This window comes from Bos grunniens, chromosome 11 (assembly GCF_055505025.1).
Source record: "Bos grunniens cultivar Pamir isolate PY7600 chromosome 11, Bosgru_T2T1.0, whole genome shotgun sequence".
NCBI classification, from domain to species: Eukaryota; Metazoa; Chordata; class Mammalia; order Artiodactyla; family Bovidae; genus Bos; species Bos grunniens.
The window spans coordinates 13,755,050-13,781,987 of record NC_141175.1 but is presented as its reverse complement, the minus strand read 5'-3'; the positions used below and the strand labels follow the sequence as shown (position 1 = coordinate 13,781,987).

The window sequence follows — 26,938 nt, the reverse complement described above, 5'->3', positions numbered from 1 at the left end:
CAGCCATTTTGCTTTTTTGCATTTCTTTTCCATGGGGATGGTCTTGATCCCTGTCTCCTGTACAATGTCACGAACCTCATTCCATAGTTCATCAGGCACTCTATCTATCAGATCTAGGCCCTTAAATCTATTTCTTACTTCCACTGTATAATCATAAGGGATTTGATTTAGGTCATACCTGAATGGTCTAGTGGTTTTCCCTACTTTCTTCAATTTCAGTCTGAATTTGGCAATAAGGAGTTCATGGTCTCAGCCACAGTCAGCTCCTGGTCTTGTTTTTGCTGACTGTATAGAGCTTCTCCATCCTTGGCTGCAAAGAATATAATCAATCTGATTTCGGTGTTGACCATCTGGTGATGTCCATGTATAGAGTCTTCTCTTGTGTTGTTGGAAGAGGGTGTTTGTTATGACCAGTGCATTTTCTTGGCAAAACTCTTTTAGTCTTTGCCCTGCTTCATTGCGTATTCCAAGGCCAAATTTGCCTGTTACTTCAGGTGTTTCTTGACTTCCTACTTTTGCATTCCAGTCCCCTATAATGAAAAAGACATCTTTTTTGGGTGTTAGTTCTAAAAGGTCTTGTAGGTCTTCATAGAATCGTTCAACTTCAGCTTCTTCAGTGTTACTGGTTGGGGCATAGACTTGGATTATTGTGATATTGAATGGTTTGCCTTGGAAACAAACAGAGATCATTCTGTCGTTTTTGAGATTGCATCCAAGTACTGCATTTCCGACTCTTTTGTTGACCATGATGGCTACTCCATTTCTTCTGAGGGATTCCTCCCCGCAGTAGGTAGATATAATGTTATACTTATAATATAAGTAGATATAAAATTTCCCTATCACATGCTAACAGCACAAATAAACAATACAAATGTCTACCTATCCATTTATTATTTGAAATCACTAGTGATTTACTGTGTGCCTACCATAATGCTTTTTCCCTATATGGCATACAATAGATACTGACAGACTATGGGCAACATAATCTGAGTATGTTTTACCTCAGACTTTAAGACACTAAAAGAATACAAAAGCCTGAGACATTAGAGGTGAAAGTAACTTTTCAGATAATGTGAAAGTTTTAAAACTTTTTTCTTAAAGTACCAAAGCTTTTCTACCAAAGTAAGTCTTATGCTGAAATCCCAAACAATAACAATAATAATAGATGCAGATATTTAGTGAGTGCTATGTGGCAGGCACTGATCAAAGCATACTGCAGTATTAAGTCATTCAGTTCTCACAATCAACATACCAGGTAGGTAGTATCATTATATCAATTTTATGGATGAGTAAACTAAGGAAGACAGATTAAGTAACTGGCCTAAGATCATACAGCTAGAGAAGGGTGAGCCAAAATGAACCCACAGAATTTGGCTTCAAAGATTTCTCTCTTAACAACTACCCACCATTACAGAGCACAAAGTGGAACTGTTCTAATCAAAACAGGGGCTGGAGGCTCAAGCATCTCACCTGCTTACGTTTCTACTTAGTTCCTTTCTGGCACCTCTATGGACTCATTCCTAAAGTTCAAGGAAATAAGGTGTGAAAAACTCAATTCTGGTTCAACTTCTTCAGCTTACAGTTGAAGAACACACCCATAGTTGAAGTGAATTTCCAAGGTCAGAGGGCTATTCAATTGCAGAGCCAGGACTAGAATTCAAATTTTTTTGGTATTTAGTGCTATCTCTACTACATGAAATAATCTGCATAAAAATTCTGTTTACCTGTTTTCCCTCGGGATAAATAAAAATACTCAGGCAATTATAAACAGACTAAATTACTTATGTAAACATTTTTACCTACTACTTACTTTTCAGTTACAGACTCTACAGAAGGCCCAGCAGCATTCTGACCATTGGTGCCAACCTTCCCCACTTTCTTCACAGTCTCCAGAGCTCTTAATGTACTGTCAGTACTACGTGGAATTAGCTGGGAAACACTGTTTTCTGCATTTGAAATTCCATTTGTACTTGGAACAATTTTCCCCGTTGTTTCAGTACTTCCTATGACAGAAATGACATTTCCGGCTGTGGTTGTGACAGTGTTGTTTACACCAACTTTATTTAGAAGAGGAAACGTTCTTACAGTTGCATTGATCTTTTTGTTCCTTAATCGATACCTGTTTCAAAAACAATAAACATATCAGTAAATATTTCACTAACTCTTACACTAAGTTAAAAAAAGGGGGGATGGGCGGGGAGGTGGGCAATGGGAAAAAAATTTCAAGGAAGGAATAGCTTTGAAAAAACCTTTATTCAGCTAAATATCAAATACTATCAAACTCAATTATAATAGCTGGCACATTAGAATGTATCTCTCATATACATATGTATACACACAACACTTATAATATTTAGGCACACAATTAATATAGCAAAAAAAGTACACATGTATTCAAAAAGCATTCTGATGGAGTAGGAAGAGATCTTTCTGAAAAACTCTGTATACCTGGAATACAAAGTACACTATGTAAAAAATGAAAGGAACCAGTATCAAATTTAGTTGGGAATGTAGATGAAAAGGTATGCAAGATATGAAAGAATTCTCTATTGTTACCAAGTTGTTAAAGCATCAGATAATTTTAAAGAGATTAAAAAATCCAAAACTCATTCTTAAACTCCAAGATACATAAATTTAGTATTATATTTTTCAGATTAGTTTATGACTAAGTATAAAGTATTTGGGTTAAAGATTTTTCTGATTTTAAAGATCTTTCTTTAAAAAAGCTTTCCTGATACTAAATTTGGGGCTGATATAACACTCTAATACATAAAGCAATTTGATCCTGGATTCAATTTAAGAAAATTTATATCCACTTGTACAACGAAAATTTCATTATAGTCTTAGTGAATGTTCCTGCCAATACTTTAACATGGTAAACAACGATGTTACATGAACAGAAAGATGACTATACACATATGGGGTCATAATTACATGTAACTAAATTGATCTGATACCAATGTTATACATAACCAAACATATGGTAATTAAATATAAACAGTGTTGGTGATGAGCAATACCTTCACAATAGTTTCCCTTTTAGTCCTTCAGTATCTATAAACACCTTCATTATTCAATCCTTCTCCCCCTCTCTCCCATACACACATGCTGACAGAAAAAGCAAAGCTCAGTAAAGACAAGTATTCCCAGACCAGACTGGCTAAAGGTGGAGTGACAAAATACAAAGTTAAAAAAAAAGCAATAGGTTATGGCCAGTTTACACATATCACCTTACAGATCTGGGGAACCAATGATTACTTCTTGAAGAAGGAGGGTTAACAGGCAGACCTGTATTTTAAAAAGGCAATTTGGTGGCATGGAGGGGCCTGTGCTTTCCTTAACATACTGTTCTGAAACCTGCTCTGCATTCTTCACCTAAAAGGTTCCTGCACAAAATGCCCAGCTGCTCCTTGTTTTCCTTTCTCAAAGGATAAAGCTCAGATATCCTTAACATTGCTCTTGCAGGTGAAAAATAAAGTTTTAATTGTGGGTCTCCTAAAAGAAAGACGTGATAAGAAGTAAATCTTAACAAAAGAAAGTAAAGTAAAAGATAAACAAATAACCTAACTCTACACCTAAAGCAACTAGAAAAGGAAGAAATGAAGAACCCCAGGATTAGTAGAAGGAAAGAAATCTTAAAAATTAGAGCAGAAATAAATGCGAAAGAAACAAAAGAGACCATAGCAAAAATCAACAAAACCAAAAGCTGGATCTTTGAAAGGATAAATAAAATTGACAAACCATTAGCCAGACTCATCAAGAAACAAAGGGAGAAAAATCAAATCAATAAAATTAGAAATGAAAATGGAGAGATCACAACAGACAACACAGAAATACAAAGGATCATAAGAGACTACTATCAACAATTATATGCCAATAAAATGGACAACGTGGAAGAAATGGACAAATTCTTAGAAAAGTACAACTTTCCAAAACTGGACCAGGAAGAAATAGAAAATCTTAACAGACCCATCACAAGCATGGAAATTGAAACTGTAATCAAAAATCTTCCAGCAAACAAAAGCCCAGGTCCAGATGGCTTCACAGCTGAATTCTACCAAAAATTTAGAGAAGAGCTAACACCTATCCTGCTCAAACTCTTCCAGAAAATTGCAGAGGAAGGTAAACTTCCAGACTCATTCTATGAGGCCACCATCACCCTAATACCAAAACCTGACAAAGATCCCACAAAAAAAGAAAACTCCAGGCCAATATCACTGATGAACATAGATGCAAAAATCCTTAACAAAATTCTAGCAATCAGAATCCAACAACACATTAAAAAGATCATACACCATGACCAAGTGGGCTTTATCCCAGGGATGCAAGGATTCTTCAATATCCGCAAATCAATCAATGTAATACACCACATTAACAAATTGAAAAATAAAAACCATATGATTATCTCAATAGATGCAGAGAAAGCCTTTGACAAAATTCAACACCCATTTATGATAAAAACTCTCCAGAAAGCAGGAATAGAAGGAACATACCTCAACATAATAAAAGCTATATATGACAAACCCACAGCAAACATTATCCTCAATGGTGAAAAATTGAAAGCATTTCCTCTAAAGTCAGGAACAAGACAAGGGTGCCCACTTTCACCATTACTGTTCAACATAGTTTTGGAAGTTTTGGCCACAGCAATCAGAGCAGAAAAAGAAATAAAAGGAATCCAAATTGGAAAAGAAGACGTGAAACTCTCACTATTTGCAGAGGACATGATCCTCTACATAGAAAACCCTAAAGACTCCACCAGAAAATTACTAGAACTAATCAATGACTATAGTAAAGTTGCAGAATATAAAATCAACACACAGAAATCCCTTGCATTCCTATACACTAATAATGAGAAAACAGAAAGAGAAATTAAGGAAACAATTCCATTCACCATTGCAACGGAAAGAATAAAATACTTAGGAATATATCTACCTAAAGAAACTAAAGACCTATATATAGACAACTATAAAACACTGGTGAAAGAAATCAAAGAGGACACTAATAGATGGAGGAATATACCATGTTCATGGATTGGATGAATCAATACAGTGAAAATGAGTATACTACCCAAAGCAATGTATAGATTCAATGCAATCCCTATAAAGCTACCAATGGTATTCTTCACAGAGCTAGAACAAATAATTTCACAATTTGTATGGAAATACAAAAAACCTCGAATAGCCAAAGCGATCCTGAGAAAGAAGAATGCAACTGGAGGAATCAACCTACCTGACTTCAGGCTCTACTACAAAGCCACAGTTATCAAGACAGTATGGTACTGGCACAAAGACAGAAATATAGATCAATGGAACAAAATAGAAAGCCCAGAGGTAAATCCACGCACATATGGACACCTTATCTTTGACAAAGGAGGCAAGAATATACAATGGATTAAAGACAATCTCTTTATCAAGTGGTGCTGGGAAAACTGGTCAACCACTTGTAAAAGAATGAAACTAGAACACTTTCTAACACCAGACACAAAAATAAACTCAAAATGGATTAAAGATCTAAACGTAAGGCCAGAAACTATAAAACTCCTAGAGGAGAACATAGGCAAAACACTCTCCGACATACATCACAGCAGGATCCTCTATGATCCACCTCCCAGAATATTGGAAATAAAAGCAAAAATAAACAAATGGAACCTAATTAACCTTAAAAGCTTCTGCACATCAAAGGAAACTATTAGCAAGGTGAAAAGACAGCCTTCAGAATGGGAGAAAACAACAGCAAATGAAGCAACTGACAAACAACTAATCTCAAAAATATACAAGCAACTCCTATAGCTCAACTCCAGAAAAATAAACAACCCAATCAAAAAATGGGCCAAAGAACTAAATAGACATTTCTCCAAAGAAGACATACAGATGGCTAACAAACACATGAAAAGATGCTCAACATCACTCATTATCAGAGAAATGCAAATCAAAACCACTATGAGGTACCATTTCACACCAGTCAGAATGGCTGCGATCCAAAAGTCTACAAATAATAAATGCTGGAGAGGGTGTGGAGAAAAGGGAACCCTCTTACACTGTTGGTGGGAATGCAAACTAGTACAGCCGCTATGGAGAACAGTGTGGAGATTCCTTAAAAAACTGGAAACAGAACTGCCTTATGATCCAGCAATCCCACTGCTGGCCATACACACTGAGGAAACCAGAAGGGAAAGAGACACGTGTACCCCAGTGTTCATCGCAGCACTGTTTATAATAGCCAGGACATGGAAGCAACCTAGATGTCCATCAGCAGATGAATGGATAAGAAAGCTATGGTACATATACACAATGGAGTATTACTCAGCCATTAAAGAGAATACATTTGAATCAGTTCTAATGAGGTGGTTGAAACTGGAGCCTATTATACAGAGTGAAGTAAGCCAGAAGGAAAAACACCAATACAGTATACTAACGCATATATATGGAATTTAGAAAGATGGTAACAATAACCCTGTGTACGAGACAGCAAAAGAGACAGTGATGTATAGAACAGTCTTATGGACTCTGAGGGAGAGGGAAAGGGTGGGAAGATTTGGGAGAACAGCATTGAAACATGTAAAATATCATGTATGAAACGAGATGCCAGTCCAGGTTCAATGCACGATACTGGATGCTTGGGGCTAGGGCACTGGGACGACCCAGAGGGATGGTATGGGGAGGGAGGCGGGAGGAGGGTTCAGGATGGGGAACACATGTATACCTGTGGTGGATTCATTTTGATATTTGGCAAAACTAATACAATTATGTAAAGTTGAAAAATAAAATAAAATTAAAAAAAAAAAAGATAAATAGGGATGAATACTGGACTTCTAACATCCAGGCAGCTAACGACTTAGACTTGGAATCTGGACCTCACAGATGAAAAAGTTAACTACTTTCTATTCTTTTAAAGTCATCAAGGAGCCCCCACAAGCATTTGTTCCCTGCCTTACCAAGTTTAGAATCCATTATCCACCATTAATTCCTACCTTAAACTCTCTTGGCCCAATTACCTTGTTGAACTCACCTGGTAAAGCCCCAATCCAATCTGTTACTTATTCTCTTATTCTGTGCCTGCTCAAGTAGGTGACTGTTGCTAGAGAAAAATCATGCAGTCATGCTGAGAAGATTCATTTCAAAATTATGATCACTTAAAATGGCCAAGCAATACATTAATATACTTGTCTACTAAATTAACTTTCATATGTCTAACATCCTCTTCCCTTTCACTCTCCATAGCCCCATTATAGCTGATGATACTGCCTCCCACTTAACACAGAAAAGATGACACCAGAGGAGCGTGACTTAACTTTCCACCACTAATTCCAGCAACCCTACTGCTTCTGTAACTACACATTCCACATAAAATAAGGGATGAAGCGCTACTGTTCTGAACTCAGGTCAATCTTTCCACTCACACCCCAGGCCCAAGCCCATCTGCCTTCTCCAAGACTTTACTCCTTTAATCATCTTTTCTTCTCCAGTGCATCAACATTTCATTCAGGTGTCTGATTAAATGTCATAGTCTCTGGGACCCCTTTCCAGACAATCTCATCTAAAATACCTCCCCTTTTCAGTCATTCTCTTTCTCCTTACTTTGTTACTTTTCTTCACAGGACCAATCAATACCAGGTATTATGTTTTCTATTTATTCACTTTACGTTGATCTTCTCTACTACAGTGTAAGCCCCATGAGAGAAAGAATTTTGCCTTTTATATTCATCTGTCTTTAGCACAGTGCCTGGTGCACACTAGGTGTCTATAAATATTTGCTATACGAATGTGGAGTAAGCCTTAAACTTCACATGGCCAAGAGAGCTACTGATTTTCTACCCCCAAGCATTTCCTATCTCAGTAAAAGACATCACTTAGTATACAAAGGCCCCAAACCTTGGAGTCATCCTTGCTTCTCCTCTTTTCTTTATACCTCACATTCGATCCATTAGTCAAATCAGGTCTACTTCTAAAATATATCCCAAGTCTGGCTATTTGTCATCATCTCAATTACTATAATCCTAGGACCAAGCGACTAATCTCATGCCTGAACCACTGCAGCAGTCCACCATGTAGTTACCAGAGTAACATTTTTAAGACAAAATTATAATCCCATTGTTCTATTTGAATAAACCACTAAAATGGCTTCCAAAATAAAAGGCAAACTCTTTGCCAGTGTCCACCAAGCCAGTATGATCTACTCTTGCCTAGCCTCTCCAACATTATCTTTCTCCATTCTTCTCATTCTCCATCCTCCCAACACACTGGTCATCCTTCTGGTTCCTGAACTTGTTTCCACCTCAGACTTTATAGCATTTTATCAGTAGCTGAAATTATCTGTTTACAAGTTTAATGTTCCTCTTTCACCACTAGAAGTACCTCAAATAAGTACCTAGCACTTAACAACCATTTTTAAATATATTTGTTGAGATGGATGACCTCAGGCTTTTGTCACTCTCCAGAATGCAGTAATCCTTGGGAAAAGGATTCTGATACCCTATACTCTAAAATATATTCATACAAATATTAAGAGAGATCTGGGGCATTTGTTTGGTTAGAGATATGTACAATAGAGAAAGCAGGCCAGAGTAAAAAAATTAAGTTAAACATTTGCATTCGAATTCCTCCTGGTACATTATGTGAGTTAAGAAAAAGGATCCATCCTCAAAAAGTCTGAGTTGGGTAGCAACATGCATTTTTTTTAACCAACGGGATGATGACATCTTCCACTTCCTCAATCCTTTGTATTATCCTGTTTCTCCTTCTTTTTATTTAAGAGCAACAGAGTATGAAACTGGTTGGAAATATAAACTGTAGATTATCTACTCTTTCAACATAAATATACTGAGTTTACATGTCAGATACTTGTTAGGTTCAGAAAATATAAAGATGAATAACCCATAAATAAATGAAGTCCAGTGAAAATACACACAGTAAGTAAATAACTGCAACACAGTAAGCAAACTGGTAGTTATAAAGTTACCAGGTATAGGGTACTACAGAAGCACAGTGAAGGTAGCAACTAACACTGGCTGGAAGTCACAGAGGTTTTCAGGTGGAAGATGCTATCTGAGTACAATCAGGACTAGCAGCTCTCCAAACAGAGAAAAGGAGAGTATAGGATATAAAGTGAACACACGTACAAAGGAAAGAAGAACGAGAGAAAGTGTATAGTAGTAAACTGGATGTACCTTAAAAAAGTAACACAAAAGGTGGAATAAGGCTGGAAAGCAAGACTGGGCCCAGAACCAGCAATAATATACTGAGAACCAATTAAGAATTTAAAGCAGAAGATGGACAAGATTATACACTTACTTGCAAAATAAAATCTTGGTTGAGACACAGGGAGATGCATGTAAAAAGCTACATAGCGCAAAACGGACAAACTGGGTAAACATACACAGGTAAAACATTAAACACTGCACCTGGCACAAAATCTGACCAATTAATTTGGCTCATTTTTACTACTACTATTATAAGTTCAGGCAAGAAATAATAAAGTTCTAAAGTAGGACTGGAGATAAAGAATAGGAAGCCAATTTGAAGATATAAGATGGAAAATGGATTTTCAGGTGGGCACCAGTTGTGAGTATAATGGCAATGAAATCACACAATTTCTTCTCCAACTTTTTTAAGTTTAAGGGCTTCCCAAAGGAGGTCTCCTAAATGGGAAGCACTGCGAGATGAAGTAAAAAAGGTAGGCCAGGGGACTTCCCTGGCTGTCCAGTGGTTAAAACTCTGTGCTTCCAATGTAGTTGGCGCAGGTTTGAACCCTGGTTGGAGAACTAAAATTCTACATACAGCGTGGTGTGGGGCTAGCCACCCCCCAAAAAAGTAGGCATGAAGTAGATGACACAGAGACTTGCAGGCCACAGAGTAGACTTTATATCTTTATCAACAGGGATTCCTAAGCTTCTCATTATCTGCAATGAGCCTTAAATGCAAAGTTCCCCCTATTTTGTTGGGAATAATGGGGTTGAGGGTAGACAACCACAGCTATAAGATAACTAATTAGGAGGCAACTATGAATCAAGAAAAGGGGATGCCAGGTTAGACTACAACGACAGAAAGAACAAGAGTCAAGAAATATACAGGAAGCCGAACTGACAGACTTGACTAAGACAAGCAAGTGAAAGCTGACAAAAATTATTCCAATAGCATGGAATATATAACTGACTGGACAGGGTACACCTGGGGAGAGTAGGCAGATGGTGTATACAAGAGAAGACATCAATATATGAGGAGAAAATTAGCTCAAATTGGATTTAAAGTATCTAAAAACAAAAGAGAGATGTCCATTAACAGTTGATATGCAGGTGAGATATTCAGTAGAAAGGCTAGAATCAATTTTTGGTGAGATCTCAATGATGAATGTTTTGGTCAAAAAACAGAACAACCAAAACTTTGACAACATTTATTACAGTTTATCTCCATTTACTTTTATGTCTGGGATAAGTGGACATAGAAAAAGGGATTACCTATAGGACAAGAGAGAGGGAAAAGAATATTAAAAAGACCAAAAGCCCATAAAAAGAAAATGTATCTGCTTTACCATTTTACCTGAGACTCAGCTGTTACCTTCAATAGAACCTGAGTAAATAAGACTCTAAGCATAAGAATATTTTCATTCTGCACAGGTGCTTAGCAGAAACATGGATTCTAGCTCTACAATGGTCTAAAATTAGATTCCTGAATAAGGTTTTAAATCACTTGTTAACTATGCTGCCAGAAGCAACAAGGTATGGTTTCAAAAGTAAAGGTTATTTTTCAGTCTAAAGAATTCCATGATGTGGACTTAACTGCATCTTTGAAACTCATCACAAACTTTGACTCTATATGACTCTTTCATGATGACCAAAATTAAATCCAAATAAAATAGAGTTCTCTTAACTTACTTTTCAAGCTCTTCCTGAGAATGGGCAAAAGTACAATTTGTTCCTCGTGGACACCCTCCTTGCTGTCGCAAATCTCGACACATGCTGGTCTTGTATTTGCTGTTTGGCTGAGGCTACAAAAAGAAAATCAGTATGTGGATAAATGAAGATTTCAGTTCTCACTCACTCCTTGTGACATCAGAGTTCTATGAGGACACCTTTAATTCCTTTTCACATTAGACAACTCTTGTGCTGACGTAACTACCACTGCCCTGTTTCCTGTTATGAGTTACATGGCGTAATCATGAGTTGACATTTTAGATACTCCTTCTGAGGATCATCAGGAACTAGTTCAAATGCTGCATTACTTATCTGTCAACAAAATGTCCACAAAAATAAAAGATTTTTTCATCAAAATTCATTGATGTCTCAAAATTATGATATCAAATCAAGCAAACAATGTCAAAAAGCATTTAAAAAGCTGTAAGCTTTGTCTACTTAAACGTTCTCAGGAAAAGGAAGAATACAACTTACTCTAGAAGTTAAAATTTAAGAAACACTAATTTTACTTGTCAACTTCAGAGTATAACTTTCTTCCAAGGGTCGGTGCTAAGTTTATACAAATAATGAGGCAAAATATAAAAACATCATGACTGCTATAATTTGCATCAAACTCTAAGACATCATTATTTCTGTGACCTTAAGATGAAACATTCATCTTTTAGCTAATTTTTGAACATTATAATGTCTTCTAATAGAATAAGGACAGAAGAGTGGAAAGATCACTTTGGAGTAGACATGATCCCAGTTCTGTCACTTACTGCCACCGTGATCTTAGATACGTTATTTAACCTCTTTCAACTTCAACTTGGAGACAGCAACTGCCTTGCAGGTGGCTGGGAGGATTAGAAATAATCTATGTAAAATATTGAGACTGGCTCATAATAACTTAATAAATGGATATTATTAGAATAAACGGTTTTACCTTAAATAACTCCTTCAAAAGTACATTGAAAATACTTTATTTCCACACATTTACAAATATGAACTCACTGGAATGGCAACAGATGAGAAAAAAGTGACAATTTCCCCAAATTAAGAGAAAATCAGGCAAAATATTTGGATGGAATCAGATCTACAGCCAGTCAAAAAAACTTGCAGTGGACTCATATTCAAGACACTCCCCAAACTATTGCTGTACTATGAATCAGGTACACTATCAGGTACACTAAAACTCAGGTTTCTCTCAAAAGAACAGAGAATAAAAACTTATGTGACAGGGCTGTCAAATAAGAATTCCATTAACCAAACAGCCTGTTAAGATGTTCAGCATGCTTCATTAGAAATAAGAGCAGTCAGAAGAGAAATAACTTTACTTACCTGAGGTGTCTCATGGCCTTTTCTACTATAATTTTGTATGAAGTCTACTAGGCCATGAACCACTGTTTTAACAGCTACCATTGCATTTTCTAGCTGCTCCCAAGTTGGTGAAACAGCATCTAAAATAGTCCGCCAAGCGGATGAGATGAGGAAAAAAAATTCATTAGCGGTAAATCTCTTGTGTATAGGAAATCATTTTTTAAAAAGCATAAGCAATTATATTCTCACATACCTGGATTAGGGTCTATATTTGCAAGAAGCTCTAAGTGAGGCCTCAATCTATTTAAGTTAGCTGGGTCACCTGTTCGTTGCAAAACAATTGTCAATTCCTGAACACTCTTTGCAAAGGATTCGGGAGACTGCAGCTAACACAAAAGAGAAAATGAAAAGGTTTTTACAACACATCTATATTCAAATGCTTTTATTCAATCAACATACTGAATAGGTTTTCAAGTGTCTTCAGATTCCATAGTAGGAGTATCAATGATGAATTAAATTTTCACCTCAGAATCTGCCCTATGAAATTCATCATTAGACACTTAGAAAACTTATTTATTAGCTATGTGGTGTCAGAATCTAGATAAATGACAGACTTGGTAAGCTAGGCTGTTTTTATGTCAATACCCGTATTTGCTTCCCTATCGCCTCCTTTAGTTTATTTTGAAAATTAGAAAATAATAAAAAAGAGAGAAATGATATCTATGAGATATTTACATGTAAAAACAGGAATCTCCCAACTGGTTTTCTCTTTAGTTCCTTCAGAAGATTCAAATATTCATCAAGATTAACAACGATACAAAATTAGCATCTCTAGTTTCACAAACCTTATCAATGATAGACTGCATGTGTGATTTATGCGCCAAGTCACCATACAGAAGTGAGGACCATTGCTCAGGTGAAATACGGAGTCCTGCTTCCATAGCAATATGAACAATTTGGGCATCATGTTCTCTGCGTAAAGCCTCATAACTGCGGAATTCCTCCTTTAGCTGCATCAGGGAAGAGTCTTCATCCCTTTTGGTAACCTAAAAATAGAAAGGAGAAAAAAAAAAAAACCCATCAGATTTGCTTTGCTCTCACCACTCCCCCAACCAACTTTTTCTTTATTTTAAAAGGGGGAGGTACCTATAGCCTAATCGATACAACATGAAGAAGGTACAAAAAAATAATCTACTTACTAAAAATTCTAAGAAGACACTCTAGGACTTTCACAGTCGGAGAGAAGTCAGGACCTGTCTTCAAAGCTCAAAGGACAGGCTGACTCTTCTGTGAGGGGCTAATGTAACTGGTGATATTAAATTGAGGCCAATCCTCATTTTGGAGACGGAAATGGCAACCCCCTCCAGTATTCTTGCCTGGAAAATCCCAGGGACAGAGGAGCCTAGTGGGCTGCCGTCTATGGGGTCGCACAGAGTCGGACACGACTGAAGTGACTTAGCAGTAGCAGCAATCCTCATTTACCTCCCCCAAAATACTAGGGTCCTTAAGAACTACACTGAATCTACTCTGCCTGTACTCTAGAAATGGAATAACAAAACCCAAATAACAGGACATCTGTTTACAATATGGTTTACTGGGAATTTTAAGCCCACTGATGAGACCTACTGCTTAGGAAAAAAATTCCTTTCCAAATATTACTGCTCATTGACAATGCACCTGGTAACTCAAGAGTTCTGATGGAAATGTACGAAAAGAGTAATGTTTTCGTGCCTGATAACACAACTTCCACTCTGTAGCCCATGGATCAAGGAGTAATTCTGACTTTCATGCCTTATTATTTAGAAGATACATTTCGTAAGGCTATCACGGCCATAGATAGTAATTCCTTTGATGGATCAGGGCAATGTAGACTGAAAACCTGTTGGCATTCTAGATGCCACTAAGAACATTTGTGATTCATGGGCATAGGTTAAAATATCAACATTAACAGGAACTTAGAAGATTTCAGCTCTCATGGATGACTCTGAAGGATTTATGACTTTAGTGGAGGAAGTAACTGCAGACATGGTAGAAAAAGCAAAAGAACAAGAACTGAAGTGGATCCTAAATATGTGACTGAATTATTGCAATCTCACAATAAAACCTTAATGGAGTTGCTTAAAGATAAGCAAAGAAAGTTGTTTCTTGAGATAGAATCTATTCCTGGTGAAGATGCTGTGAAGATTGTTGAGATGATAATAAAAGATTTAGAAAAGTACATAAGTTTAGTTGATAAAGCAGCAGCGAGGTTTGAGAGAATCCACTAGAATTCTGAAAGAGGTTCTGCTGTGGGTAAACTGGATGCCACAGAGAAATTATCTGTGAAAGGAAGACTCAATTCATGGGGCAAGCTGTGCTGCTGTTTTAAGAAATTGCAACAGGCACTCCAACCTTCAGCAAGTACCACCCTGGTCAGTCAGTCATCAACAATGATGTAAGACCCTCCACCAACAAAAAGACTAAAGCTTGCTGAAGGCCCAGATGACAGTAAGCATTTTTAGCAATATTTTTTAATTAAAGTATGTACATTTTTTTTCCAATTTCAATTTTTTTCCAATTTCCAGTTTTCATTCCAATCCCGAAGAAAGGCAATGCCAAAGAATGCTCAAACTACCACACAATTGCACTCATCTCACATAAATTTCTCCAAGCCAGGCTTCCGCAATATGTGAACCGTGAACTTCCTGATGTTCAAGCTGGTTTTAGAAAAGGCAGAAGAACCAGAGATCAAATTGCCAACATCTGCTGGATCATGGAAAAAGCAAGAGAATTCCAGAAAAACATCTATTTCTGCTTTACTGACTATGCCAAAGCCTTTGACTGTGTGGATCACAATAAACTGTGGAAAATTCTGAAAGAGATGGGAATACCTGACCACCTGACCTGCCTCTTGAGAAATTTGTATGCAGGTCAAGAAGCAACAGTTTGCATTGGACATGGAACAACAGACTGGTTCCAAATAGGAAAAGGAGTACATCAAGGCTGTATATTGTCACCCTGCTTATTTAACTTCTATGCAGAGTACATCATGAGAAACGCTGGGCTGGAAGAAGCACAAGCTGGAATCAAGATTGCCAGGAGAAATATCAATAACCTCAGATATGCAGATGCTACCACCCTTATGGCAGAAAGTGAAGAGGAACTCAAAAGCCTCTTGATGAAGGTGAAAGTGGAGAGTGAAAAAGTTGGATTAAAGCTCAACATTCAGAAAACAAAGATCATGGCATCCGGTCCCATCACTTCATGGGAAATAGATGGGGAAACAGTGGAAACAGTGTCAGACTTTATTTTTGGGGGCTCCAAAATCACTGCAGATGGTGATTGCAGCCATGAAATTAAAAGACACTTACTCCTTGGAAGGAAAGTTATGACCAACCTAGATAGCATATTCAAAAGCAGAGACATTACTTTGCCAACAAAGGTCCGTCTAGTCAAGGCTATGGTTTTTCCTGTGGTCATGTATGGATGTGAGAGTTGGACTGTAAAGAAGGCTGAGCGCCGAAGAATTGATGCTTTTGAACTGTGGTGTTGGAGAAGACTCTTGAGAGTCCCTTGGACTGCAAGGAGATCCAACCAGTCCATTCTGAAGGAGATCATCCCTGGGATTTCTTTGGAAGGAATGATGCTAAAGCTGAAACTCCAGTACTTTGGCCACCTCATGAGAAGAGTTGACTCATTGGGAAAGACTCTGATGCTGGGAGGGATTGGGGGCAGGAGGAGAAGGGGACGACAGAGGATGAGATGGCTGGATGGCATCACTGACTCGATGGACGTTGAGTCTGGGTGAACTCCAGGAGTTGGTGATGGACAGGGAGGCCTGGCGTGCTGGGATTCATGGGGTCGCAAAGAGTCGGACACGACTGAGCGACTGAACTGAAACGAACTGAACTGAGCACTACAGTTGATGATTAAGAAATTGAGAAATTTCCTGCCACCACAATAAAGATTATTAGGGTATTTTTCGGAGAAGGCAATGGCACCCCACTCCAGTACTCTTGCCTGGAAAATCCCATGGATGGAGGAGCCTGGTAGGCTGCAGTCCATGGGGTCGCTACGAGTCGGACAAAACTGAGCGACTTCTCTTTCACTTTTCACCTTCAAAATGGCAACCCACTCCAGTGTTCTTGCCTGGAGAATCCCAGGGACGGGGGAGCCTGGTGGCTGCCGTCTATGGGGTCACACAGAGTCGGACACGACTGAAGTGAGTTAGTGTAGCATAGGGTATTTTACAGCTTTAATCTATACTTAAGTGACAAAAAACAAATTCAAACGTAGAGTTTTACATGTCTTACTGAAACTATCTAAAAGTATGTAGCTAGTTAATTTTCACAATAAAAAATACACTTATTCCTGAACCATAAAATCTGCTAATGGCCATGTGAAATCTGATACTTGGTTAGAATTCAGACGACCTAGGCCTAGTACAGGCTCTGAAACTTAGACTGAGCACATTGTTCAAACTCTTCAAATTGATGATTTCCTCATTAGTAAAATGGAAATATCCCCAGACCACCTCACTGGTTGTTTCAATTGCTACCGGTGGCACAGGAGACAACAGTAATATGACCTCTAGAACATAAAGACTGGGAAATCAATCTGAGAGTTAACTTAATAGTATCAATTCACAATTCTCTTTGAGAATATATACATTATAGAAAAGTATGGGACCCAAAATTCTAATCAACATGATCTTACATTTAAGAAAGAGCAGAGTATAACTTCGAAATCTCAAAATAATATACTTAAAGAAACAAAAGGAAGAATCATTAATCTAAAACATAGAAAAAAGAAACCTAAAAAACCAGAAGGTGGTAACACTCATCCAACCACAAGGGTACAGGGTGCTCTTGGGTAGTATGAACATCTATCCACCTGAACTGTAAAGATGTATGTATTATAGGTGGCTTGCAAAGCCTGGCCTAGTCAAGTTCTAATAACAGGCATCAGAATCACCCATGAAGTTTTTTTTTTTTTTCTCACCCATGAAGTTTTGAAAATTACAATTTCAAGTAATCAGAATCCCTGGCTTCAAAGACCACATAATTAAAAAGTATATATGAATGTTCAAGTTGCACTCATGTATTTTGTTATCAGATAAAATATCTAGGGATGGGACCAGGAATGTATGTACACTGTGCAAAATCCCATAGGCGATTCTGATGTGTATCTTCATTTTGGAACCACTGCATTAAACACTGGAATCATCAACTCCCTTTGCTCTGACTTCATGCTAAGCAAGCAAAGGTTTGATAATCTTCTACTGGAAAATACCTACAACATGAGAATTAAAGTCATTTAAGAGCTGAACTTCTAATTACAAATTAATAAAATTGATAACATGTAGTATGTGACCTCGTTTGTGATTCTGCTCCTGAGGAATGCCCAAAATTCAGGTCTCTAAGTCTAGAGTCAAGGAAAATATCTTGACTCACTCACAGTAGTTTACTAGAGTAAATGTCCCTCGAGAGAGGTCTTTCAGCAACTGTCAGCATGATACCCTTTTATTCACCAAAACACTGCTTTTAACATTTTAAACTATAGGGCAGTAGTATAGGATGAAATGAGAGCATGATACTGAAATCTCTTTCTAAACTTAGTGTTATTCAAATGTCAGGTATTAGGAGCAGTTGTAGATGTATGACAATTATGAACCACAAATCTGTATGATACTGTTGAGGAAAAGAACAACATTAAATCTGTAAGGCACAGTGTAAGAACCTAGGTGGTCACTTCAGGATGATAAATGAGCTTGGTCATCTGGACGCTTAGCCAAAAGCATTGTTTGAAGAACCAGAGATTGGTTTCAGTTGTTTCCCTAAGGACACAATCAAGCACTGTAACTAGCAGGCAGAGAGTGTCCAACTCTCATTTGTGAAGATAACTCATTTGAACATATTTTCATCAACAATTAACCTGTTACCTCATACTAAGCAGTACACACACACAAAAAAACCCTCTTTCTGCTTATATCGTTATCACTCTTGAGCTATAAAATCAGCAAAATAGCTTAAATAAGCCTTGGTTTCAAATCCAGAAGTTTTACTTTTATAGAAGCCAATGGGCCTTTCTATTCCAAGACATGGTCCCTTTGCTCAAGACCTCACCAGCAACTTACATTCCTGTATTATGCAGAAACTTTAAGGATTCAGCCTTCTTTCCATGTCTCTCAGTACCTGTCATCACCCATAAGCCTATCTGACAAGGAAACTACATTTTGAAATAGCTTAGGGTTCATCCCTACCCTCTTTGACAAAAACCTTATTATCTAAATGCACAGTGGGCAATCCTCAACTTTTACTCTCCTGTTGTCCCCAGGACAACATACGGGCTACCTTCAGTTTAAAGGCTTTAATCTAATCACAACAGAGAAAGAGATAAAAATAATAATGGGGAAGTTAAAATATTTGCCTTCTTTTATTAAGTTTTCAGTATGGTTCCTGACTCTCTTTTAAGGTGGTAAATATAAATGAATTAGGCTTCTTCAGTTCATTTTTACTATTCCAAGAGTCAAGTTCACCAAACTTGTTTCCTCATAGTGTTACTGACACCTTCACATTATGTGTTCTTACACCCACGCATAGCAGTATTATACATCTACAGTGTTAACAGATGCATTAAATACAGAAGGAAAAGTCTCCTTTATCTCTTTTATTTCTGGGGCCTCTAGACCAGGTAACACCCATTCCAGGCATGCAATGTTCAGATGGTTGCTTGCTACTTACCTTAAAACAAGAAGCTCGATACAGTAGTTGCACAACATGACCAATACTTGTTTTTGATGCCTGAGGAAATCTTGGTTCTAGTCTTTGTACAACAAAAAGTACCAGAACTTTCCTTGAGAGAGCAGAACCATCTTCTAATGCCAGTAACACCAACTTCAAAGCTTCTTCCTGCATAGCTATAAGAAAAGAACATGAGTTCATGATAAATGAGGAGCCCTGCAGATCACATCTGTCAGTCTTCTTTGGATATTAGTTTATAGTGGTTCATTATCTCTAGTACTCAAATACTTAGCACAAAAAGAGAACATCATACATACACAAATATAGTTTACTTAGAAAGTAATCAAGCAAAAGACGTGTCCTACTGAACAACCAATCAAAATACAAGTAAACAGATTTTAAACAAAATATATCCTCTATAGCTTTGTAATAGTCAACTAGATAATCATAATGTTGAAGTGAAAAAGGCCCTTGTTTATAAAACTCACAGAGCTACTCTGACAAATAATATGTGAAGGACACACAGTAGTCTTAAAATAAATGGTAATTTTTTTATGCTTGAGACTGTTGCTTTGCCTGTCAGAATTATTTTGTATATAATTTAAAAGTGGTATTAGCCACTGGATGCAATACCTAAAGGCATCAATTTGTGTTGCTTTCCAGTCAGGGAGGTAAAAGTATAATCTGAATCTAATCATAAGGGGATATCAAAAAACCCCAAATTAAGAACATTCTATAAAATAACTGCCTGTATTCTTCAAGAATAGCAACATTAGACAAAGAAAGACTGAAGAATGGTACTATGTTAAAGAAGACTAAAAAGAGGTATGACAGTGTCTTCCCTGGCAGTCCAATAGTTAAGACTCTGTGTTTCCACGGAAGAGGGTATGGGTTCAATCCCTGATAGAGGAATAAAGACCCTGCATGTCACATAACAGCTGTGACAAATAAATACATGACATCATCTTAGACTCAATCATAAAATGAAAAAAAATAATGCCATAAAAGATATTTCTGGAATAACCAACAAAACTGGAATATAAGTTTTAACAAATTTAAATTTTCTGAATTTGATGAATGTATTCTTTTTAATTAAAAAAAGACTTAAGTGTAAGCAGTAAAGGAGGCATGAAATAGGCAACCTACTCTTAAATGGTTCAAAAAGAAGAGAAAGTGAACTATATAACAAATATAGCAAAATATTACAAATGAGTGAATATGGATAAAGAGTACAAAGGAATTCTCTACATTATTCTAGTAACTTTTTGGTAAAAATATACTGGTTCTCAATGAAAACAATGGAACTGAAAGATCATCTAGAATCTAGATTAAAAATCAAATCCCTTCTTTTTCAAAGTGGGACATCAAGACTCAAAAAGTTAAGTGACTAGGCCAAGTTTCACAATCAGTAAGCAACAAAATAATAACTAGAAACAAGGACTTTTTAAAAATTGAGGTAAAATTCACATAACATAAAATTAACCATTTTAAAGTAAACAATTCACAATGGTATAAAACCATCAACTCTATCTAGTTCTAAGACATCTTCATTATCTGACAGGAACTCAATAACCATTAAGCAGTCACTCCTCATACCACTGACCCCTGCAGCCTCCAGTAACTACTAGCCTGATGTCTGGTTCTATGGACTGACATTTGTGTATGCAGAATATGTGACCTATTCCCTGACTTCCTTCACTTAAAATAACATTTTCAAAGTTCATCCACATTGTGGTATGTATTGGTATTTCAATCCTTTCTATGGCTAAATAATACAGTATTTATAAATATACCACATATTGGTTATCCATTCATAAAAACTGATGGGATTGCTTCCACCTTTTGATTATTGTGAGTAACACTGCTATAAATATTCATGCACAAATACTAGTTTGAATACCTGTTTTCAGTTCCTTTGGGTATACACCTAAGAGTGGAAATGCTGGATCATAAGGTAATTCTACATTTAACTTTCTGTGGAACCACCAAATTGTTTTTCCACAGGGGCTCCCTAACATCCTCGATTAACACTTTTATTTTCCACTTTTTAAATTACAGACAACCTAGTGGATATGAAATGGTATCTCACTGTGATTCTGATTTGCATTTCTTTAATGACTAATGACACTGAGCATCTTTTCATGGACTTTTTCACCATCTATGTATCTTCTATGTAGAAATATTTATTTAAGCCCTTGGCCATTTTTAAATTGTGCTATTTATTATCTTTTTGTCATTGCGTTTCAGAACACAGGATATTTGATAACTAGTCTAGTGCTTCTTAGGCTTCCATGGTGGCTCACTGTTAAGAATCTGCCTGCAATGCAGGGGATGCAGGTCCCTGGGTCAGGAAGATTTGGAGAAGGAAATGGCAACCCACTCCATATTCTTCCTGGAGAATCCCATGGACAGAGGAGGCTAGTTGGCTATAGTCCACGAGGTCACAAGAGTCAGAGACAACTTAGCGACTAAACCAACACACCACCTAGTGCTTCTTAGATAAGGTAAATAAACATGAGGAAATATCCACAGGCAGCATTCTCAAATTATATATAAATATGGAAGATTCTCTGGAGAAGGAAATGGCAACCCACTCCAGTACTCTTGCCTGGAAAATCCCATGGACGGAGGAGCATGGCAGGTTACAGTCCATGGGGTTGCAAAGAGTCAGACACAACTAAGCGACTTCACTTTCACTTTCTATGGATTTTCAAAATTATTTTTCAATTTAACTTTGTATTATGTAAAATAAAACATATACAAAAGTAGAAATAACATGCATTCCTAATACAGCTCCTGCCAGTAAGGGTTCATCTACTCATTATCCACTTCTCTAGTTTGTTCTAGCTGGAGTGGTTTGAAGTAAATCCAAGATAACATAGCACTTTATCCTTAAATAATTCATTATGTATTTCTAACAGGTAAGCACTTAAAAAATTAACATAACACTATTACCATGTCTAAAAAAAGAAATATATTTCCTTGATATCATCTAATATCCAATCCATGCTGAATTTTCTCCCACTGTCTCAAAATTTCCTCTTACAGTTGGTTTCTTTGAGTAAGTAGCCAAAGTCCATATGTAGCTTTTGATTTGTATGTCTTCACGCTTAACAAGAAAAATCTATACTAGTTTCTCACCACTCTCCCACCCTCCCAATTAGAACAAAATAACTGGTTGCAGAAACAATCATTTTTCTAAACAATATCCCACATTCTCAATTTCGCTAATTTTGCACTTTTTTTTATGGTATGCCTTTATCCTCCTTATTTCATGTAAACTAGAGACTTGATTAGATTTGGAATAAGATTTTAGCTTTTGGGGGTTTTGGGCGGGGCAAGCATACTTCTTATTTTGTGTATCATATAGGTATATAAGACCTAGATGTCTCACTTTTAGTAATATCAAGATTCATCAGTGGGTTCAGGCCTTTTGCATTTACTAACCTTTCATCTGGGCTTCCCTGGTGTCGCAGAGGTTAAAGCGTCTGCCTGCAATGCAGGAGACCCGGGTTCGATCCCTGGGTTGGGAAGATCCCCTGGAGAAGGAAATGGCAACCCACTCCAGTATTCTTGCCTAGGAAATAACATGGATGCAGGAGCCTGGTGGCCTACAGTCCACGGGGTCACAAAGAGTCAGACACAACTGAGCGACTTCACTTTCACTTTCAACCTTTCATCTATTGGTTTTAACAGCCAATAGTAATTCTTACCTAGACCCATTAATTCACCTGATGTGATTTTTCTAACTTTAACATTTTTTTCCCTATATTTATTAGCTAGAACTCTGCTAAAGGAAAAACTTAACCCTCAAAATTCTGAGAAACTGTCCTTGAAAGTAACTTAAAAAGGCAGAAAAAGCATGCTTGATTTTTTTCTATTCCTTTTCCAATTTTTAGCATAATGTGTTGGTGTTGTAGTAACTGACAAAGATAACCAATTAATTTTTTCTGTACTAACATTACAGGATCACGGATTTTTACACATTTTATGTTTTTTAATTCATTATAGTCATTATTCATTTGGAAGTTCAAATTGTCCCACTTTTATCCAGTGGGAGCCTTTTCAAATTCTGTGTCCTTTTGACAAGATTCCGACGGTCTTTAAAAGCTTTTTTACTTTCTAGCACAAGACTTCCCAGGCTCATCTTGTACTTTTTCTATCCTAGAACTGGCATAAGACATTTATTCAAAGAGCCCTACTTCTTTTTAGTATGAAATGTTATCTGGGTGCTATGGCTATTCATTCCTTTCAAGCCTTTACAGTGGACAGATAGGAAATACTTATTTTCTAGAAAAAGAAAATTAAATGAGTCTGTACTTATTTGCCAATTAAAATTTAAGGATGCAGGCTTTTTACATAAATTATTTGATTTCATACTTATATCTCTTTTTAAATGTCAAAAATCTTTGTTTCCGATGGCATTAATATAACTACTTACTTGCTGTATCCTAATTCGTTTCAAAATAATATCAGTAAGACTAGTGAATATAATCTATTATATATCACACCAGGAATATAAAAATCAAAACACTGTGTTCTAAAGTCACCTGAATTAATTCATTCCTGATGAATATGCTGCCAAAATAATGTTTAGCTTTTTGTTTTTAGGCATTTTTTTGTTCTATTCATTTTATTTAAATTTCTAAAACTCATATTTACTAAAAATTGTTTTAAAATTACATAAAACCTTTACACAGGTTCAAAGTACAAATCAAGGTACACTGAGAGAGGTCTAGCTTCTGGTCCTGTCTGGTTTCCCTCTGTTCTTCCTAACTACATGTTTATTATGTTGTAACTTTTCCTACCAATGTTCTTTTGAAAAATATAAACAAATAATTTGAAAATGGTTGTTTCTTCCTTTTCGAGATAAAAATTTGCTTTCCTACAATAAGCATATTATTCTGCACCTTGCTTATTTTCTGTCATAATGTATATTACATTATCATAGGCAGCAGACGATACACATTTTCCTCATTCCTTTCAACAGTTGCAGGGCAATCCACTGGAAAGATAGATAGCAGTTTACTAAGCCAGTCTCCTATTCAGACTTTCAAGTTCATTCTAGATGTCTGCTATTATAAATAGTGCTTTATTAAATTTATGCATTCTATATTTTTCACCATATTTATACAACAGATTGCTAGAAAAACGACTGCTGGGCCAAAGAGTATATGTGCAGATGACTTTGCTACATACTGACAAATTCCTCTCTCTATACTTTGCCCCACTTTGCTTTCCCACTATTACTGGATGAAAGTACCTGTTTTCCCACAGGCTTGACAACAAAGTTGTCAGACTTTTGAATCTGGCCAATCTGACAGGTGAGAAATGGTATTTCAGTGTAATTTTAATGTATATTTCTCTTAATATGAGAAAGACTGAGTATCTTTTTATATGTTTGAGGGCCATTTACATTACTTTTTCCCTTGAATTGTCTGCATTTTTGGTCAATTTTTTAATTGGATGGCTGGTATATTTCTTCTGAGTTTTTTTACAAGTAAATATATTGGGCTTTCCTGGTGGCTCAGACAGTAAAGATCTGCCTGCAATGCAGGAGACCGGGGATCAATCCCTGGATAAGGAAGATCCCCTGTAGGAGGGCATGGCAACCCATGCCCACTCCAATATTCTTGCCTGGAGAATCCTCCTCATGGACAGAGGAACCTGGCGGGCTACAATTCATGGGGTTGCAGAGTCAGACATGACTGAACAACTACGTACAACACAATTATATATTAGTTACATAAGCCCCTTGTACGTGATATTATATAAATATTTCCCCAAGTTTCTTTTTTTTTTTTTTTACTTTTCTTCAGTTCAGTTCAGTTCAGTCGCTCAGTCATATCCAACTCTTTGCGACCCCATGAATCACAGCACGCCAGGCCTCCCTGTCCATCACTAACTCCCAGAGTTCACTCAAACTCACGTCCATCGAGTCAGTGATGCCATCCAGCCATCTCATCCTCTGTCGTCCCCTTCTCCTCCTGCCCCCAATCCCTCCCAGCATCAGAATCTTTTCCAATGAGTCAACTCTGCGCATGAGGTGGCCAGAGTACTAGAGTTTCAGCTTTAGCATCATTCCTTCCAAAGAAATCCCAGGGATGATCTCCTTCAGAATGGACTGGTTGGATCTCCTTGTAATCCAAGGGACTCTCAAGAGTCTTCTCTAACACCACAGTTCAAAAGCATCAATTCTTCAGCGCTCAGCTTTCTTCACATGTATCTCACATCCATACATGACCAGTGGAAAAACCATAGCCTTGACTAGACGAACCTTTGTTGGCAAAGTAATGTCTCTGCTTTCAAATATGCTATCTAGGTTGGTCATAACTTTCCTTCCAAGGAGTAAGCGTCTTTTAATTTCATGGCTGCAGTCACCATCTGCAGTGATTTTGGAGCCCCCCAAAATAAAGTCTGACACTGTTTCCATTGTTTCCCCATCTATTTCCTATGAAGTGATGGGACCGGATGCCATGATCTTCATTTTCTGAATGTTGAGCTTTAAGCCAACTTTTTCACTCTCCACTTTCACTTTCATCAAGAGGCTTTTGAGTTCTTCTTCACTTTCTGCCATAAGGGTGGTATCATCTGCATATCTGAGGTTACTGATGTTTCTCCTGGCAATCTTGATTCCAGCTTGTGCTTCTTCCAGCCCAGTGTTTCTCATGATGTACTCTGCATAGAAGTTAAATAAGCAGGGTGACAATATACAGCCTTGACGTACTCCTTTTCCTATTTGGAACAAGTCTGTTGTTCCATGTTCAGTTCTAACTGTTCCAGTTCTAACTGTTGCTTCTTGACCTGCATATAACTTTCTCAAGAGGCAGGTCAGGTGGTCGGGTATTCCCATCTCTTTCAGAATTTTCCACAGTTTATTGTGATCCACACAGTCAAAGGCTTTGGCATAGTCAATAAAGCAGAAATAGATGTTTTTCTGGAACTCTCTTGCTTTTTCCATGATCCAGCAGATGTTGGCAATTTGATCTCTGGTTCCTCTGCCTTTTCTAAAACCAGCTTGAATATCTGGAATTTCGCAGTTCACGTACTGCTGCAGTCTGGCTTGGAGGATTTTGAGCATTACTTTACTAGCATGTGAGATGAGTGCAATTGTGCGGTAGTTTGAGCACTCTTTGGCATTGCCTTTCTTTGGGATTGGAATGAAAACTGACATTTTCCAGTCCTGTGGCCACTGCTAAATTTTCCAAATTTGCTGGCATATTCAGTGTAGCACTTTCATAGCATCATCTTTCATCTTACTTTTCTTATGAGGCTTTATTATGATATAATTTTTAAAAATTATATAGTCAAATATCAATCTTTTCTCTAATTGCTTCTGGATTTGGAGCCAAAGAAAAGAGTGTTTCCTACTTCTAGGTTATAAAGAAATTCACTCTTATGTTCACTTTTGTTGTTGTCGAGTCACTCAGTTACACCTGACTCTTTTTAACCCCACAGACTGCAGCATATCAGGATTCCCTGTCCTTCACTATCTCCCAGAGTTTGTTCAAACTCATGTCCACTGAATTGGTGATGCCATCCAACCATCTCATCCTCTGTCATCCCATTCTCCTCCTGCCCTCAATCTTTCCCAGTTCAGGGTCTTTTCCACTGAGTTGGCTTTTCTCATCAGGTGGCCAAAGTATTGAAGTTTCAGTTTCAGCATCAGTCCTTCCAATTCAGGGTTGATCTCCATTAGGATTATGTCGAAGGGACTGTCGAAGGGACTCTCAAGAGTCTTTCTCAGCACCATGGTTTGAAGGCATCAATTTTTACGCACAGCCATGGTCCAACTCTCACAGTCATCCATACGTGACTACTGGAAAAACCAGAGCTTTGACTATATGGACCTTTGTCGGCTAAGTGATGTCTCTGCTTTTCAATACACTATCTAGGTTTGTCAAAGCTTTTTTTACAAGGAACAAGCATCTTTTAATTTCATGGCTGCAGTCACCATCCACAGTGATTTTGGAGCCCAAGAAAATAAAGTCTGTCACTGTTTCCA

The 26,938-nt window shown here is 37.3% G+C and overlaps 1 protein-coding gene and 1 non-coding gene across 11 annotated transcripts in view; both read right to left on the bottom strand.

Moving 5' to 3' along the window:
* RC3H2 (ring finger and CCCH-type domains 2) overlaps nucleotides 1-26,938 on the bottom strand; it is a 59,849-nt gene that overhangs the window by 19,143 nt on the left and 13,768 nt on the right. For all 10 annotated transcript variants that reach the window (XR_015136369.1, XR_015136371.1, XR_015136370.1 and 7 more), the window contains 6 exons: nucleotides 18,934-19,109; nucleotides 13,057-13,257; nucleotides 12,465-12,597; nucleotides 12,233-12,351; nucleotides 10,874-10,986; nucleotides 1,811-2,119 (listed from right to left, as the gene is read on the bottom strand). Coding sequence is in view for 7 of the 10 variants with exons in the window: in XM_086325358.1 (XP_086181484.1) it covers nucleotides 1,811-2,119; nucleotides 10,874-10,986; nucleotides 12,233-12,351; nucleotides 12,465-12,597; nucleotides 13,057-13,257; nucleotides 18,934-19,109 (1,051 nt within the window). In the remaining 3 variants the exon portion in view is untranslated. The remainder of the gene's footprint in view (nucleotides 1-1,810; nucleotides 2,120-10,873; nucleotides 10,987-12,232; nucleotides 12,352-12,464; nucleotides 12,598-13,056; nucleotides 13,258-18,933; nucleotides 19,110-26,938) is intronic.
* LOC147362576 (small nucleolar RNA SNORD90) lies at nucleotides 12,676-12,786 on the bottom strand. The gene has a single exon (XR_015137510.1). It is a non-coding gene; the product is annotated as a small nucleolar RNA SNORD90 (small nucleolar RNA).